Raw genomic sequence first — 19,197 nt, forward strand, 5'->3', positions numbered from 1 at the left:
AAATGCCGAGAATAGGCAAATCCATAGAGATAGAAGATAGATGAGTCAGGTCTGGGCAGAAGAAAGGCAAATGAGGGGTGATAAAGAGCATGGGGTTTCTCTTTTTTTTTTTTTGCGGTACGCGGGCCTCTCACTGTTGTGGCCTCTCCCGTTGCGGAGCACAGGCTCCGGACGCGCAGGCTCAGTGGCCATGGCTCATGGGCCCAGCCGCTCCACGGCATGTGGGATCTTCCCTGACCGGGGCACGAACCTGTGTCCCCTGCATCGGCAGGCGGACTCTCAACCACTGCGCCACCAGGGAAGCCCTGGGGTTTCTCTGTGACGTGATAAAAAAGTTCTAAAATTGATGTGGTGATGGTTGCACAAAGCTGAATAAATTAAAAACTGATGAATGTATACTTTTAATGGATGAATTATATGGTATGTGAACTACATCTCAATAGAGCTGTTATAACAAAAAAAGGGGGGGGGAGAAAAAAAATCTCAGAGAAATGCCTTGTCTTTTGTTTGAGTATGTGTAAGTGTTTTGGATTTTGGCCTTATACCCATTCGAATAGGCAAAGTATCCTGTCAGCATAAAGCCTATGATTTACTGGCTCCTCCATTTTTTATTCATTCATTCATTCATTTATTTTTGGTGTGTTGTGAATTCTTCAATATATTTTTTCTCCATCTCTCTCCTTGCCAGTCATACTGCTAACGAGGTCAACCCACCCCAGTTGGCAAACAAGGGAAGGACCTTGTAAACAACCTGACCTCAAAGACCCTGCATGAGTCTCAGCAGCACATTCCTTTCTACCACAGTCAATTTAAGCCCGCATTTCTCATTCTTCTCTACAACTTAAGGATTTGGGGTAAAGACATTCAAGAAAAGGGTCCTGTAACTTCACAAAATACCCTACATCAGATTTCAGTGTTTTCTTTCATTTGGGTTTGAATGTCATCACATCAGGTAAATTTTCTCTGGAGCCTATGATATGGGACTGTATTCTTTTTTCTTTTTTTTGGATTGTATTCTTTTTAAAAAAACTTTTTTGAGATATAATTGACATATAACACTGTATTAGTTTCAGATGTACAAAATTATGATTACATATTTGTATATATTGTGAAATGATCACATAGTCAATATTCAACACCACACATAATTACAAAAATTGTTTCTTTGTGATGATCTGAAGATTTACTTTCTTAGCAACTTTCAAAAATGCAATAAAGTATTATTAACTATAGTTGCCATACTGTACATTAGATCCCCATGACTAATTTATTTTCTAACTGGAGGTCTGTACCTTTTGACCACCGTCACCCATTTCCCCCAACCCCCTCCCCTGGCAACCACCAATCTATCCTCTACATCTATAAGCTTGCTCTTCTTTTTGTTTATGCTGTTTCCTAGATTCCATATATAAGTGAGATCATACAGTACTTGTCTTTCTCTTTCTGAGTTCACTTAGCATAATGCCCTCAAGGTCCATCCATGTTGTCACAAATGGCAAGATTTCATTCATTTTATGGCTGAATAATATTCCATTTTATATACAGACCACATTTTCTTTATCCATTTGTCCATCGATGGACACTAAATTTGTTTCCATGTCTTGGTTATTGTAAATAATGCTGCAATGAACATGGGGGTGCATGTATCTTTTTGAGTTAGTGTTTTTGTTTCCTTTGAGTAAAATACCCAGAAGAATTGCTGGATCATGTAACAGTTATATTTTAACTTTCTGAGGAGCCTCCATATTGTTTTCCATAGTGGCTGCACCAATTTACATTGCAACCAACAGTGCACAAGAATTCCCATTTCCCTACATCCTCACCAACACTTGTTATTTCTTGTATTATTTACATTACACATTCTAACCGGTGTGAGGTTATAGCTAATTGTGGTTTTGATTTACATTTCCTCGATGCATAGTGTAATGTTGAACACGTTTGCATGTACCTGCTGGTCTTCTCTTTGTCTTCTCTGGAAAAATGTCTAATCAAATCCTCTGCCCATTTTTAATCAGATTGTTTTTTGCACTATTGACTTTTATGAGTTCTTTACATGTTTTGGATATAACACCGTATCAGACATGACTTGCAAATATTTTCTCCCATTCAGTCTTGTAATTTTGTTGATGGTTTCCTTTGCTGTGCAGAAACTTTTTAGGTTCATGTAGCTACTTGTTTATTTTTGCCTTTAGTGTCAAATCCAAAAAATCATCACCAGAATGATGTCAAGGGGCTTACCACCTATGTTTTTTTCTAGGAGTCTTATGGTCTCAGGTCTTACATTCAAATCTTTAATCCATTTGGAGTTAGGTTTTATGTATGATGTAAGAGTGGTCCAGTTTCATCCTTTTGCATGTGGCTAACCAGTTTTCCCAACACCATTTATGGAAGAGACTATCCTTTCCCCTTTCTATAATCTTGGCTATTTTGACATAAATTAATTGACCGTATATGCATGGGTTTATTTCTTCAGTTCTCTATTCTGTTCCATTGACATATGTATCCATTTTATGCCAACACAATATTGTTTAGACCACTATAGCTTTGTAATGTAGTTTGAAATCAAGATGCGTAATGGCTCCAGGTTTACTCTTCTTTCTCAAGATTGCTTAGAGGGACTTGGTGGCACAGTGGTTAAGAATCCGCCTGCCAGGGACTTCCCTGATGGCACAGTGGTTAAGAATCTGCCTGCTAATGCAGGAGACACAGGTTCGAGCCCTGGTCCGGGAAGATCCCACATGCTGCGGAGCAACTAAGCTCGTGCACCACAGCTACTGAGTCTGCGCTCTAGAGCCCCCAAACCACAACTACTGAGCCCGCATGCCACAACTACTGAAGCCTGTGCGCCTAGAGCCTGTGCTCTGCAACAAGAGAAGCCACCGCAATGAGAAGCCTGCGCACCGCAACGAAGAGTAGCCCCTGCTCGCCACAACTAGAGAAAGCCTGCACACAGCAACAAAGACCCAACGCAGCCAAAAATAAATAAATAAATTTATAAAAAAAAAAAACAAACAAAAAATGAATCCGCCTGCCAATGCAGGGGACACGAGTTCAATCCCTGGTCCAGGAATATCCAACATGCCGTGGAGCAACTAAGCCCATGCGCTACAACTACTGAGCCTTCTCTCTAGAGACCGCGAGCCACAACTACTGAAGCCCGCACGCCTAGAGCCCATGCTCCACAACAAGAGAAGCCACCGCAATAAGAAGACTGCACACCACAACGAAGAGTAGCCCTTCCTCACCGCAACTAGAGAAAGCCCGCATGCAGCAACGAAGACCCAATGCAGCCACAAATAAATAAATAAATTTATTAAAAAAAAAAAAAAGATTGCATTGGCTATTTGGGATCTTTTGTGGTTCCAAACAAATTTTAAGAGTTTCTTCTATTTCTGTGAAAAATATCGTTGGAATTTTGGTAGGGATTGCACTGAATCTGTAGATAACTTTCATCAGTATGGACATTTTAACAATATTAATTCTTCCTATCTATGAGCATGGAGTATCTTTCTACTTATTTGTGTTATAAACTTCTTTCATCAATGTCATAGTTTTCAGTGCACAGCCCTTTCACCTCCTTGGTTAAACTTATTTGTAGGTATTTTATTCTTTTTGATGCTACTGTAAATGAAACTGTTTTCTTAATTTCTCTGATAGTTCGTTATTAGGGTATAGAAATGCAACAGATTTATTGATTTTGTATTCTACAACTTAACTGAATTAGTTCATTTGTTCTAACAGTTTTTCTGGTTCTTTTTTTTTTTTTGGTGGAGCCTTTAGGGTTTTCTATAAATAATAACATGTCATCTATGAATAGTGACAGTATGACTTCTTTCTTTCCAATTTGGATGCCTTTTATTTCTTTTTTTTAATCTAACTGATCTGGCTAAAACTTCCAACACTGTGTTGGATAAACACGGTAAGAGAGGGCACCCTTTGTCTTATTCTAGATATTACAGGAAAAGCTTTCAGCTTTTCACTATTGAGTATGAAGTTAGATGTGAGCTCATCATACATGTCCTTTATTATTTTGAGGTATATTCCCTCCATACCCACTTTTTTTAACATTTTATAATAACTTTATCTTTTTCTAACATCTTTATTGGAGTATAATTGCTTTACAATGTTGTGTTAGTTTCTGCTGTATAACAAAGTGAATCAGCTATACGTATACATATAACCTCATATCTCCTCCCTCTTGCGTCTCCCTCCTACCCTCCCTATCCCACCCCTCTACGTGGTCTCAAAGCATGGAGCTGATCTCCCTGTGCTATGCGGCTGCTTCCCACTAGCTATCTATTTTATTTTAATTTTTACTTTTTTAACATCTTTATTGGAATATAATTGCTTTAGTGCTTGTATATTTTGGAGAGTAGTCCTTTGTCAGTTGCTTCGGTTGCAAATATTTTCTCCCATTCTGAGGGTTGTCTTTTCGTCTTGTTTATGATTTCCTTTTCTGTGCAAAAGCTTTTCTATACCCACTTTGTTGAGGTTATTACCATAAATCGTTGCTGAATTTTATCAAATGCTTTTTCTGCATTTATTGAGATAATCATATGATTTTTTATCCTTCTTTTTTGTTCATGTGGTGTAGCACATCGATTGATTTGCAAATGTTGAACCATCCTTGCATCCCTGGAATAAGTTCCACTTGATCATTGTGAATGATCCTTTTAATGTATTGCTGAATTTAGTTTGCTAATATTTTGTTGAAGATTTTTACATCTATGTTCACCAGGGATATTGGCTTATAATTTTTTTTCTGTGCCCTTGTCTGTTTGGGGTATCAGAGTAAGCTGGCTTTCTAAAGTAAGTTCAGAAGTGTTCCTCCTCTTTTTGGAAGAGTTTGAGACGCACTGGTATTAATTCCTCTTTAAATGTTTGGTAGCAGTCATCAGTGAAGCCATCTGGTCCTGGATTTTAGTTGGGAGGTTTTAAATTACTGATTCAATCTCCCTATTAGTAACTGGCCTGTTCAGATTTTCTATTTCTTCCTGATTCAGTCTTGAAAGGTTGCTTTTAGGAGTTTATCCATTTGTTGGTACATAATTGTTCACAGTAGTCTCTTATGATCCTTTGTATTCCTGTGGTAGCAGTTGTAAAGACTCATCTTTCATTTCTGATTTTACTTGAGTCTTTTTTTTCTTGGTGAATCTAGCTAAAGATTTATCAATTTTGATTATCCTTTCAAAGAATCTGCTCTTAGTTTCTTTGATCTTTTCTAACGCCTTTTTAGTCTCTATTTCATTTGTTTCTGTTCTGATCTATGTTCATAGGTTTCTTGTTTGCTTTGTTTGTTTGTTTGTTTTCGGCCCCACCAAGTGGCTTGCAGGATCTTGGTTCCCCAACCAAGGATCAAACCCAGGCCCTTGGCAGTGAGAGCACAGAGTCCCAACAACTGGAACACCAGGGAATTCCCTCTGATCTATGTTATTCCCTTCCTTCTGGTAACTTTGGGCTTCATTTGTTCTTCTTTATCTTTATACCTCAGTTCCTTGAGGTATCAAGTTAAGTTTTTTGAGATTTTTCTTGTTTCTTTAGATAGGTATATATTGCTATGGTCTTCCCTTTCAGAACTGCTTTTACTGCAGTCCATAAGTCTTGGTATGTTGTATTTCCATTTTCATTAGTCTCAAGGTATTTCTTTATTTTCCTTCCATTTCTTTTTTGACCCATTGGTTGTTCAGTAGCATGTTTTTAATCTCCACATATTTGTGAAATTTCCAGTATTCTTCTTATAATTGATTTCTAGCCATACCACTGTGGTTGGAAAAGATGCTTGACATCATTTCAACCTTCTTATATTTAAGACTTATATAAGTTAAGAATATATGTTCTATCCTGGAGAATGTTCCATATATACCTGAAAAGAATGTGTATGCTGTTGCTTTTGGAAGGAATGTTCTATATAAATCTGTTAAGTCAACCTGGTCTAACGTGTTCTTTAAGGTCAATGTTTCCTTATTGATTTTCTCCCTGGATGATCTATCCATTGATGTGTGATCAATTTAAGGTCCCCTATTATTATTATATTGCTGTCTGTTTCTCCTTTAGGTCTGTCAATATCTGCTTTATATATGTAGGTGCTCCTCTGCTGGGTGCATAAATATTTATAAATGTTATATCCTCTTGTTGAATTGACCCCTTTATCATTATGTAGTACTCTCCTGTCCCTTATTACAGCCTTTTTTAAAAGTCTATTTTGTCTGATATAAGTATAGCTACCACAGATTTCTTCTGGTTTTCATTTGCATGGAATATATTTTTCCACCCCTTCACTTTCAGTCTGTGTGTGTCCTTACACCTGAAGTGAGTCTCTTGTAGGCAGCGTACAGAGGGGTCTTGTTTTTTATTTGTTCATCCACTCTATTTCTTTTGATTGGAGAATTTAGTCCATTTACATTTAAAGTAATTATTGATAGGTATGTACTTAATGCCACTTTGTTCATTATTTTCTAGTGTTTTGTAGTTTCTCTGTTCTTCTCTTGCTTTCTTCCTTTGTGGTTAAATGACCTTCTTTAGTGGTATGCTAATATTCCTTTCTCATTACCTTTTGTGTATCTACTATAGGTTTTGGCTTTATGGTTACCATGAGGCTTACAAATAACAACTTAAATTTACAACAGTCTCTTTTAAGTTGATAACAACTTAAACACATTCCAAAGCTCTACATGTTTACTCTCCCCCTCAACATTTTATGTTCTTGATTTTACATTTTACGTATTTTTATCATGTATATCCCTTAAATAATTATTGTAGTTAGTTGTTTTTACTATTTTTGTCTTTTAACCTATGTATTAGCTTTATAAGTGATGAATTCACTACCTATACTACATATTTACATTTACCAGTGAGATTTATACTTTCATGTTTTCCTGTTACTAATTACTGCCATTTCTTTTCAGCTTAAAGAAATCCTTTTTACATTTCTTTTAAGGCTGATTTAGTGGTGATGAACTCCTTTAGCTTTTGCTTATCCACAAAATTCTTTTACCTCTTCTTCGATTCTGAATGCTAACTTTGCCAGGTTGATAATTCTTGGTTGGAAATTTTTTTCTTTCAGCCCTTTGAATACTTATGCCACTCTCATCTGACCTGCAAAATTTCCCCTGAAAAATCTGCTTAAGGTCTTTAGGGTGTTCCCTTGTACATAACAATTGTTTTTCTCTTGCTGCTTTTAAGAGTCTCTCCTTGTTTTCAAATTTTGGTATTTTAATTTTAATGTGTCAGTGTGGGGTTTTTGCGGTTTGTCTTATTTGGAACTCTCTGGGGTTCCTGGATCTGGAGAACTGTTTTCACAGTTTAGGGAAGTTTTCCACCATTACTTCTTCAAATATGTTTTCAGACCCTTTCTCTTCTCCTTCTGGAACTCCTTGTAATGTGAATGTTAGCACACTTCATGTTGTCCCATAAATCCCTTAAGCTATCTTCACTTTTTTTTCATTCTTTTTTGTTTTTGCTGCTTTGACTTGGTGAGTTCCTGTGCCCTGTCTTTGAGTTCACTGATCTTTTCTTCTGTCTCATGCTGTCTGCTATTAAAATCTCCAATGTATTTTTCAGTTCAGTTATTGTACTCTTTAGCTTGGGGACTTCTGTTTGGAACTTTCTTATATTTTCCATATTTTGTTGAAGTTCTCTGTGTGTTTATCCATTCTTCTCCTGAGTTTGGCTAGCATCTTTATGACCATTACTTTGAACTCTTTATCAGGTAAATTACTTATCTCTGTTTCGTTAAGGATTTTCCCTGAGGTTTAATCTTATTCTTTCTTGTTTCACACATATTCCTCTGTTTCTTCGTTTTACTTGATTATCTATGTTGGTTTCTCTGCATTACATGAAACAGTCACCTCTCCAGTCTTGAAGGGCTGGCCTTGTGTAGATGAACCTTACTGTTCAACCCTGCCCTAGTTCTTGGTTGTCTCTCAAACCTTTATGATTATCCAAGCTGCCAATTTTATTTTTTATAGCTCCCAGTAGTTGAAGTTGTGCCAGGACCAAATATTCTTTTTAATTTAAAATTTTCCCTATTTTTGAATCTTGTTTTTTCATTTCATTGCATTTCAGGGAGAACAGTTATGAAAACATACTTAACTGTCACTTCCCCCAGAAACTGCCACCCATTTGACTTATTATGCTGCATGGACTGTGAATGCTGACACATGTTAATTCTAATGTTCTTGCAACTCCTCACAAACAGTACATTAGCACTAACAACACCAGAGAGTAAATCTGGGGAAAAGAGTTGTATGTTCCAACTGCATCTGACAATAATAGCTGTGCCAACATGGGTAATCATTCAAACATTCTGGGTGTATTTCCCTATAAGAGGGTTGACCTAGATAATCTATAAGGTCACTTTTGGTCCCAGCATTCTATTAATATGATTTTAGGTCACTTTGGTTTCTAACATTGTACTACCATGATTTTATTATAACAATATTCTACAAGTAAGATAATTTTATTGTTTAGGTTACTTTTTAATTTTCTGATAGTTAAATGTCACCCTCTAGTGGAAATTTTGTTTAAAAAAGTGTTTTAGAACACAGAAGGTTGCTATTTATTTATGACTGTTTTTTTTCTATCAGTCTCAACTATAAAAATCTGCTCAACACGTAAAACGGTAAAATTATTTTAGAAGGCAGTTTGGTACTATCAATCAGAATTTACATGTAAATCTGCTTTAACCTGGCAATTCCATTAGAGATATAGTTCTAAAAATATACTTATCCAAGTAGGTCTAGAACATCTGAGGGTTTACCAATAAATAATAAAAATCATAAAACTGGAAAGGTGCAGAGAGAAAGGGAGTGTTCTTAACATAGCCTGGGACAGCATGCTCTTTTTGTAGCAAATTAGGTAAAACCAAGCAGTTGAAAAGCACCTACATACTTTGAAATGTATATAATGACAACTTATGTCCCTTTAGAGATTCAGCAATTACTGTGTTCTATGTCTTTCAAAGAACATAAATTGTTCCTCTCCTTATATATTTTTTTCCTGCATCCCCTAAAGCATGTGGGACAGAAACTGCTGGTAGTCCCCAATATTTGTACTTCTTTCTTGCTCCGATTTTTTCACTGGCTACATGGCCATGCATAATGAAGGCTAAATTTCCAGCCTCCCTTGCACTAATTTATTGGCCATTAGAATGTAGGTGAAAATTATGGGTGTTACAACTTCTGAGAAGTGTCCTTCAATGGAAAAGGTGAGCCCTGGTTTGCCCAGCCCTTTCCTGATGTCTGAAATGCTAAAGTGATAACTGCACTATGATTTGGAAGTCACATGGGTGATGGCAGAGCCTGATGATCATGAAACCACCATACTAGCCCTTGAAAACATATCCTGCAATTTTGTTTAAGCAATAGAGAAATAAACTAGTACTTTGAACCTCCCTTATTTTTAAGTTTTCTGTTATGTGCAGCTCAACTAATTCTAATTCATTCAACATGTGAGCTAACAGTATAACTTTAGGCCAATACTAAATGGTTACAAAATTTTCAATCATGCTTTGGTGGTATGAGGATCAGAATATTAGCTTAAAAGGTGAGGTCTGGGCTGGTGCCACTACTGCCTGGTAGGAGGTAGGGAGCATAGCCACGACAGCAGGGGTAGCAGATCCTGTATGGTAGGGCTCACATGGCTCTAGTCCTGTCTATGTGGCTTCATGGTGGCCACCCAGGACCATCAAGCTAAGCTACTGCAGGAGCTGCAGGGGCCCAGTGCCAGTTCATGCTGGGAATGCCTCTGGTCAGGTAATAGCCATTCTTAAGAAGCACGTCGCATTATAAAAAATGCCCCCAAAGTGAAACCTCATCCTTGATCTAACTCATGATGTGATCAAATTACCACTTGATGCTTTTCTTCAGAGGCTTAAGGTGACCACAGTACAGAACTTCAACAAAATGAAATTAAAATATTCCAGTCTATTTTATCTCTCAGGCCAAAGCCCCACTAATGAGCACACTAATCAATCTGGCCACAACCTATCCTGGAATGTATAGCTCCACTGAGCAGCTCATTCACCTCAACTTCAGAGGATGGTCTTTCTTTTTTCTGTTGGACTTGTGGATATCCTCCCAAGGAGAAGCCTAATTTTGCTAGCAGTCTAACTTCTCTCCAGATAAGTCAGGAAGTGACTATAAAAAAGGTGAATGCCAACAGCAGAAAAAGCCTGTAGGACCCCAAGGCTACTAGGATGACCCTGAGCAGTTTCCTGGACAATGTATACACTGATAGTGCAGATGTTCTCAGACATGGAACTAGACCTCAGACCTCTGACTCTGCCAACCCGACACAGATTATAGGCCTGGCCATTAATGGAGGCCAGAATGCAGGTAAGCATTTGGTATCTCACCACTCTGAGCTTAGGATTACATTAGCCATAAAGAAAGAAAAGGCAGCTGTCCAACTATGCATCCTTATGCAATGAGACAACATCCAGGAATTTCTGGGCCACACAAAGGAGAAGTCTGGAGTCCTGGCATGGGCTTTTCATCCTAAACGAGATCAACCCATTTGGGTCCATATTCTGTTTTAGTCTTCAGCAGATGATGTTTGAGGTCATACAGAACTACAATATCATCTTGGTGACTCTGCATGGCTCTAAGGCCTGGTGCCAACCTGGGATCAGTATACCTTCCCTAGGGACACTCATCACCCAGGTCCATGACATCCTACTCAACCGGCTTTGGCAATGCCACACTGTGGATGTTCTTGGTCACTTTGACAGACTAAACGGGGATACTCTGAGGTGGGAGCAAGCTGGAAACTCTGCCATCAGATGAGAGGCCTAGATATCCCTCAGTCAGTTCTCAGCCTGCCGGGGTCTGTGGTGACAACCACGGACATAGACTGCAAAGAGTTCTCAAGAAGCAAAATCTCTAGCCCGGACACCTGGACCCAGTTACTCTTGACTAGTTGAGGACAGTTTCTGATATGTGACATCAACTCCTGTTGCATACAAAAAGGGACAACTTGAGGCTGTTTCTGTGGCTGAGGATAAGCATGAGGAACCCAGGCACATGACTGTGAATGCAAGCAAGCAGCAGATCCATATGACTTGGTTGTGACAACTGGTCTACATCCACTTTAGTTATCTGACGAACTGAGGCCAAGGCAGCGTGCCTGCCCTTCCCTGTTCCTCTCCTCTACACATACTCTCTGTAGGCCCAAACTCATAAAACCAACGGGTTGAAATTGCCTTCTGCTATCAAAGCACGTGCCCAGGATTGATCATTTCTCAAAATTATGCCTGGATCCCATTCTTCTTGGAGCCAGACTTTGAAGATGTCTGAGTCTTGTTCTGCCCTATCCTGGCCAGGGGCTGCACGTTAATATTCTGTCTGCTTTCTGATTTTATGTGAAAATCCTACCAAGAGTATCTTCCTCCTATGTTGTGTCTCAGCAATCCTGTATAACTTGCTGGCATAACCGTGAACCACCTTGAAGTCTAACCCTCCAGCCCTGAGCAGTCTTCAGACTGTAGTGATCCCACATGGCCACAACTATAGGAGAGGCCCTGAGCATGAACACCAACTGTGCTGCTCCCAAATACCTGACCCACAGAAAATGGTGAGATAATAAATGTGTTTTGTTGGTTTAAGCTGTTAAATTTGGGAGAAAATGTTAAGCAGCAATAGATAACTAATAGATAATTGATGACTGAGATATCAGCTGATGACTGAGGGCATCCAAGACTGTTCCCATGACCTTGGGGCTTGCACTGGAAGCCCAGGAACATCTTACTAACTGCCCTCCAATAAAGCACTATGCTCTCAGCAACAATCCTACTGCACACAGTTGCTGGGGTATTCATACTTAAAATTTATTTTTAATGGTACCACTTTGCACAAATGTGCTACGAGGGGGCCCTAGCTCAAGAACGTCTCCTCAACTCAGCCACTGCTGAAGACTGGGGTGTGGGAGTTTTTATTTCATAGCAGCAGAATCTGTGTTATCTACCACATGTATTCTTAATTTACCTGGATTTCCAGAAGCTGAAATTCAAGTTGAAACGTAATCATGTGGCAATTTCCTGATAATCTGTGTCTCTGCAGAACTTTCTTTATACCTGTAAATCATAAAAATAAATATTTTTGTTTGAAAATAACAATTTCCTTTAAATATCTATTATTTAATTTTGTGTGGATACCTATAATATACGTGGGTATATGTGTGAGAGTGTATTTGCATTGAAAATACCTGGAAGAATGTGGACCAAATTGATCGCCTTTGCAAAATAAGATTAAAGACAACTTGTACTTTCTAGTTATCGATTATACCAAAGATTAAGGTAAGAAACAGAAACATGCTAGTATGACCCTAGACAAACTTGAATCATGATAACTGTTAGGTATTTTTCATTTTTTCAACATTATCTAGACCTAGTTAGACAATAAATTAAATCCATGTATTTACCTCAGTTAACTCTCAAAACTTTACTAAAATGACAGCAAAAGTATTTTTTTAGGTAAAACATGAATACACTCAAATGCATAAAATGCCCTGTTCTTAAGTATACATCATGATATATATATGTGTGTATATATATATATATATATATGTGTGTATATATATATATATATATATATATATATATATATACAAGCGTTTCCCATGTAACCACCACTAAGATCAAGATACAGAAAGTTTAAAGTACCCCATAACGTTCCTTCATGCCCTTTCCAGGCTATACACTATGTCCCCCTCAAGAGATAACCATTACTCTGACTTTATTACCATCTACTTTTGCTAATGAAGGTATTTTTAAATGAGCACAATTCTCTTTTTAATTTTTATTTAGTTTTTTTTTTTTTTTTTTGAGGGGCTACTCTTCGTTGCAGTGCGAGGGCTTCTCATTGTGGTGGCTTCTCTTGTTGTGGTTCATGGGCTCTAGGCATGCAGGCTCCAGTAGTTGCAGCATACAGGCTCAGTAGTTGTGGCATGTGAGTGCTAGAACGCGCGGGCTTCAGTAGTTGCGGCACATGGGCTCAGTAGTTGAGGCATGCGGGCTCTAGGCAAGTGGGCTTCAACAGTTGTGGCACGCAGGCTCAGTAGTTGTGGCTCGTGGGCTCTAGAGCACAGGCTCAGTAGTTGTGGCACATGGACTTAGCTGCTCCGCGGCATGTGGGATCTTCCGGGACCAGGGCTCGAACCCATGTTCCATGCACTGGCAAGCAGATTCTTAACCAATGCGCCACCAGGGAAGTCCCCACAATTCTCTTTTTTAAAAAACTGAAGTATAGTTGCTGTACAATACACATACATTACACATGGACAATATAGTGATTCACAATTTTTAAAGGTTATAGTCCATTTCCAGTTATTATAAAATATTGGCTATATTCCCCATGTTGTATAATATATCCTCGTAGCTTGTTTTATGTCTAATAGTCTGTACCTCTTAATCTACACTTATATTGCCCCTTCCCCCAGAAGGGCACAATTTTACAAGGATAAAGAGAAAAAGATGAGAGTAACCTAATTTTAGAAGCTGAAAAGCAGATGGATAAGCTAGATATTACATAAAAAAGTGGAACTAACCTGGCAGATCCAGGAAAATTAAAACCTAAGCCAGCAATGGGGAAAGCTCAGAATCAAGCCCATTCAAAGGCATTCTGAATGGGCACCACCAAGTACCTCTACAGATGGGGTAAACCTGGGGCTCAAAAAGAAAGAGTGAGACTTTTGTACAGTAAAATCTCACTCTCCATATTCTCTGTATTCCATCTATTCCTTTCAAGTACCTGAAGGGTCTAAATTTCATTTCTACATGTAATTCAAAGTTTCACTGAGGTGAGCTGCCCACCACCTTCTGAGGGTCACTCTTCCTCTCCCTGGTCATGAGGGTTATTTTGGTGGAAAAATCAGGAAGCATTTCCTAAAGTGATTCCTTCTTCTAAACCAAGTTCCCAACAACCAATTGCACAGCTGAATTAGCTTCCCCTTACTTGTTAGTGCATCACAGATCCTTGGTAATAAAACGTAAGTCATTGGGACCAGAAACCCTCCTCTGCCAAATGGTCCAGTTCTTGAAATATTTATCTTGGCCACAAGGCCATGCTCATTAGTAGCAGAGTACCACAGATGACACAGCTCTCATGTCAGTAGTGAACAACAGCTAAGATTTACAAATTAATGCTGCTACTGTTCTTAAAGTCGCTAATGGCTGTTACTTGACTATTAAGTTACATAATGACAGACTGTGTCTTCTTTAATATCTACCTCAGGCAGCTTTTAAGAGTATTACACACACTGTGATATTGAATAGACACTTGACAAAACAAGTTTACCACAACCACACATTCAAATCATTATCTTGCAGAATTTTAATTCAGCGATAAGGCAACCAATTTCCTATGTATAATAAGGTAAACTTCAGTACCACTTCTAGATTAAAATGAATGCTTACTCTGGAAATTCCCTGGATGCGTAATGGTTAAGACTCAGCATTTACACTGCCGTGGGCCCAGGTTCAATCCCTGGTCAGGAAACTAAGACGCCACACAGTGCAGCCAAAAAAAAAAAAAAAAAAAAAAAAAAAAAGAAAGAAAGAAACTAATGCTTACTCTTTTCTGTCATCTCAGTGCTCGTTAGGTCCTCTGTCTTCTTGGAGTAATGTCTTATACTGATGCCAGTAAGCGTACTTAGAAACTGAAGTTCTGATTCTAAATGTCCAAGATGACTTCTCAGATCTTTTGACAATTCCCATCCTTCAGAATCTGCTTGGTATATTTCTCGAAATGATTTTCTAAAAAGCAAATACCACAAATAATTACTTCAATTAAGAAACCACTAATAAGTGTTTCAACTAGTATCTATAAATTTCTTCAAACCATTCCCATTTTATCCTTCTTACTCTCTTCCCATTAAAACTAGTAAGATTTTTCTTAAAGCCAGTAAGATTTTTCTTAAAACCAATGTGGCTACTAACACTGCAATCATTAATCTCAATATAAAACAAACCTAACCAAGTTATAATACCATTTTCCTACATATTAGAAACAGCTATAAAATAAATTATAACAGGAGTACTTTGTAAAATTAAAATGTCTGTTTAGGCTGGAATATTTAAAGTGTTCCAACCTAAATGTCTGATATCCCAAGACGCCTCAAACTATTTTAAAAGATATGATGAACCAAAGACAAAATAAATCAACTAGCTTCAACTTCTAAAACAAGTGAAGTATCACAAAGCATTTTATACTCAGAAAGAGATTCTTGTGAAACTGAAGAGTATAGAGGTAAAAATTCCAAACAAATAACGAATAGCATAATCTCTAAACAACACTGTAATCAGATATTCTGACTGAAAACATAGCTGTTTTCCTTGAAAAAAGTAAAATTTCAGCAAATAATCGCATTAAATGATATTTTATTTTTTGTAATCCTTTATTGCCATCATGCTATCAGCTACATTCTACCCTGCTGACTTCCACTATCTTAAACATGCTTTCCTTTCCTTCTGGGGCATGATTATCCTGATTCTCATTTTACATCTTGGGTCTTCCACTGTCCCTGCTTTTTGTCTCCCATATTAGAAGAAAACCCTAACACTCTTGCCTCTGCTCTTCTGAATATGCATTCTCTCATTCCAGAAGAATATCTGATGATTAATCTCAGCTCTTTTATGCCAGTAACTCCTAAAACACACCTTTAATCATCTCTTCTTCCTGCAAGGTAGATTTAACTTGATAAAGCATCAAATGTTTTCTTCTTCAAATTAGTTTTTCCTTCAAATTTCCCTACTCTTGTTAATGATAAAATCTGTCCCCTGCTATAGCAGGTTCCATTTCTTGAGGATCACCCTTGCTCTATTACTTCTCTCACATCTGGATCTGAGGTCATCTTTTCTGCTCCCCCACATAGCTATCCCTCCTTTTCTAATTCCACTACATTAGCCTATGTTCTTATGACCATATACCATGTCTATAAAGAATAACCTAACTGTATCTTCACACTCATATTTCAAAACTTGTATAAAGTCTGTAGAAATTTTTTAAACTTTGTTTTAATGCTAATTTAAAATATCACTATAAGTATATTCTATGTCATCTGAGAGACTACAACATGCTCTTTTGTATTTGCTTTTTGAAAATTAAATAGATAAAGCTAATGAACAAAAGAACAGAGATAATCTTTATATAAATGAGTTCCTTCCAAGTGAATACTAAATAATGATACAGCAAACTACAGATAAAAATTTCAAGGTATTTCCAAAAGAGCAAACTGATAAGAGAACTAAGTAATCACATTAAAGGACAGATATGCAGAACTCAAGAAAGAACTTGTGGCTGAGAAATGGAAAAATGGGGAGTTATTGTTTACTGGGTACAAAGTTTCTCTGTGGGACAATGAAATCATTTTAGAGATAGATAATGATGTGATGGTTGTACAACAATGTGAACTAAACTATATACTTTAAAAGGGTTAAAATGGTAAGTTTTATGTTATGTATATATTACCACAAAATAAAAAGATAACCTGCATATTCTCATTCATAGCAGTAACTTACTGTGAGCAAAACATCACTGGTCCATTGCAATTAATGATGCTATTCTGAATGAATTGGGGATATGGGTTTTATGGTTTTGTAGTTTTATTTATTATTTGCAAATTTGTCTTAGTAGCATATTTTTTTTTGCCCAAAATTAGATGTTCACAAGAAGATTTTTTCTTTAACAGCAAATCTACACAAGACTTGAGTTTAAAACTCAATGATCTAGGATTCTATGAAGATGGCAGAGTAGGAAGCACCAGGAACCTATCTCCCCAACTAGGAAGCAATTGCAGTGGCAGAATCTGTCTGATATAACTTTTTTGGAACTCTGGAGACTGCTGAAGGCTTGTAACTTCATGGAGAAGGCTTAAACGTACGTTACAGTAAATCGTGGGCAATTTCAGCTCTTAGCACAGTAGTAGCTACCCACACCCCCTCCAACAACACGGCAAGCAGCTGTGCACATGTTCTTCGAGCCACCTGCATACAGCTTAGGGGAGCAAGAGTGGGCAAAAAAGACTCTGTCCGCCAAATATTGAGTATCTGTGCTCCAGTTGCTGATTGCGGCTGCTCATCACAGAGAAGCAGACAGAGAGGAGGGTAGTCACTGCTGCAAGCCCCTACCCTCTGGCTGAGGTAGCGTTAAGAATATTTAAAGAGTTGTTGCTTTTTGTTTCCCACCATCATTTTTGTCTTTTCTTTTTCAGGAGTCAGACATTAAAGACTAGGACATGAAAAATCAAACTAAATATGTGGGGAAAATTAGAAAATGATTGCACATACCCAAGTAAAAGCTCAGAAAAGACATAATTAGACATTAAGTTTACACTTCAGGCTGATCCTCAGCACACAGACAGCCTACAACAACAACAACAACAACAACAAAACAACCTAAAACAACAAAGAAGTGCAAACACTGGGGAAGAGGGGAGAAAATCTTATTTCCAGAGTTACCACATTATTAAATTAAAATGTCCAGTGTTCAACAAAATATCACAAGGCATACAAAAAACAGAAAAGCATGGCCCATTCAAAGAAAAAAAAATATTCAAAAGAATCTGTCCCTGAAAAAGACTTAATGGCAGATATATCAGACAAAGACTTTAAAACAGAAGTCTTAAAGATGCTCAAAGAAATAAAGGAAGATGTGGAGAAAGTTAAGAAGACGATTTGTGAACAAAATGGAAACATCAGTATAAAGACAGAAAACCAAAAAGAAATTCTGGACCTGAAAAGTACAATAACTAAAATGAAAAATTCACCAGAGGAATTCAAAGGCAGATTTGAGCAGACAGAATAATGTATCAGTGAACTTGAAGATAAGACACTGGAAACGGAGACTGAGGAACAGAAGGAAAAAACACTGAAGAAAAGCAAACAGAGCCTAAGGGACGAGTGGGACACAACCACAAGGACCAGCATATGCATTGTGGGAGTACCCGTAGGAAAAGCAAGAGGAAAAGGGGAAGAAAGACTATTTGAAGAAATAATGGTAAAGGGCTTCTCTAGGGGGGTGCAGTGGTTAAGAATCCACCTGGCAATGCAGGGGACACAGGTTCAAGCCCTGGTCCGGGAGGATCCTACATGCTGCGGAGCAACTAAGCCCATGTGCCACAACTACTGAGCCTGCACTCTACAGCCTGAGAGCCACAAATACTGAGCCCGCATGGCACAACTATTGAAGCCTGCGCACCTAGAGCCTGTGCTCCGCAACAAGAGAAGCCACTGCAATAAGAAGCCCGCGCACTGCAACAAAGAGTAGCTCCCGCTCGCCACAACTAGAGAAAGCCTGCATGCAGCAACGAAGATTCAATGCAGCCAAAAATTAAAAAAAAAAAGAAATAATGGTAAAAAGTGTCCCAAACTTGATGAGAGACATGAAGGCTAACATTCAAAAAGCTCAACTAATTCTAAATAAGATGAACTCAAAGAGGGTCACAATGAGACATAATCAAATTTTCAAAAACCAAGGGTAAAGAGAGATTTTGAAAGCAGCAAGAGAAAAGCAAATCATCACATATAATGGATCCTCAATAATATAAGAGCAAATTTCTCATCAGAAGTTTTGGAGGCCAGAAAACAGCGGGCCAATACATTCAAAGTGCTAAACAAAGAAAACCATCAACCAACAATCCTTCTGGCAAAATTTTCTTTCAAAAGTGAGGAAGTGGGACTTCTCTGGTGGTCCAACAGCTAAGACTCCGAGCTCCCAATGCAGGGGGCCTGGGTTTGATTCCTGGTCAGGGAACTAGATCCCACATGCTGCAAATAAGAGTTCACATGCTGCAACTAAAGATCCTGTGTTCCGCAACTAAGACCCGGTGCAGCCAAATAAATAAATATTTAAAAAAAAAAAGTGAGGAAGAAATCAACACATTTTCAAATAAACAAAAGCTGAGGAAGTTTGTTACCACTAGACATGACCTCCAAGAAATGCTCAAGGCAGTTCTGTAAAGTAAAATAAAAGTACACTAGACAGTAACATGAAGCCATGTGGAGAAATAAAGATCTCAATAAAATTAGTATATGGGCATATAAAATCTACTAGTATGGTAACAATGGCTTATAACTGAACTTCTTTTCCTACATGATTTAACATTTTAAAAAATTATTAGTCTAAAGGTACTATGAGTATAACTTTCATCTGTAACTCCATGTTTTCTACAAAATTTAAGAGATTAATGCATTTAAAAGAATTA

General features: G+C 37.8%; 1 protein-coding gene across 1 annotated transcript in view; it reads right to left on the reverse strand.

The window, feature by feature from the left end:
• The window catches only part of CENPP (centromere protein P), a 220,135-nt gene that overhangs the window by 190,533 nt on the left and 10,405 nt on the right, over positions 1-19,197 (reverse strand). Inside the window, exons 2-3 of the mRNA XM_024732977.1 lie at positions 14,568-14,749; positions 11,982-12,070 (exon numbers count right to left, since the gene is read on the reverse strand). Coding sequence (XP_024588745.1) covers positions 11,982-12,070; positions 14,568-14,749 — 271 coding nt within the window. The remainder of the gene's footprint in view (positions 1-11,981; positions 12,071-14,567; positions 14,750-19,197) is intronic.

Source organism: Neophocaena asiaeorientalis, unplaced genomic scaffold, assembly GCF_003031525.2.
Source record: "Neophocaena asiaeorientalis asiaeorientalis breed wild unplaced genomic scaffold, Neophocaena_asiaeorientalis_V1.1 scaffold778, whole genome shotgun sequence".
NCBI lineage: Eukaryota > Metazoa > Chordata > Mammalia > Artiodactyla > Phocoenidae > Neophocaena > Neophocaena asiaeorientalis.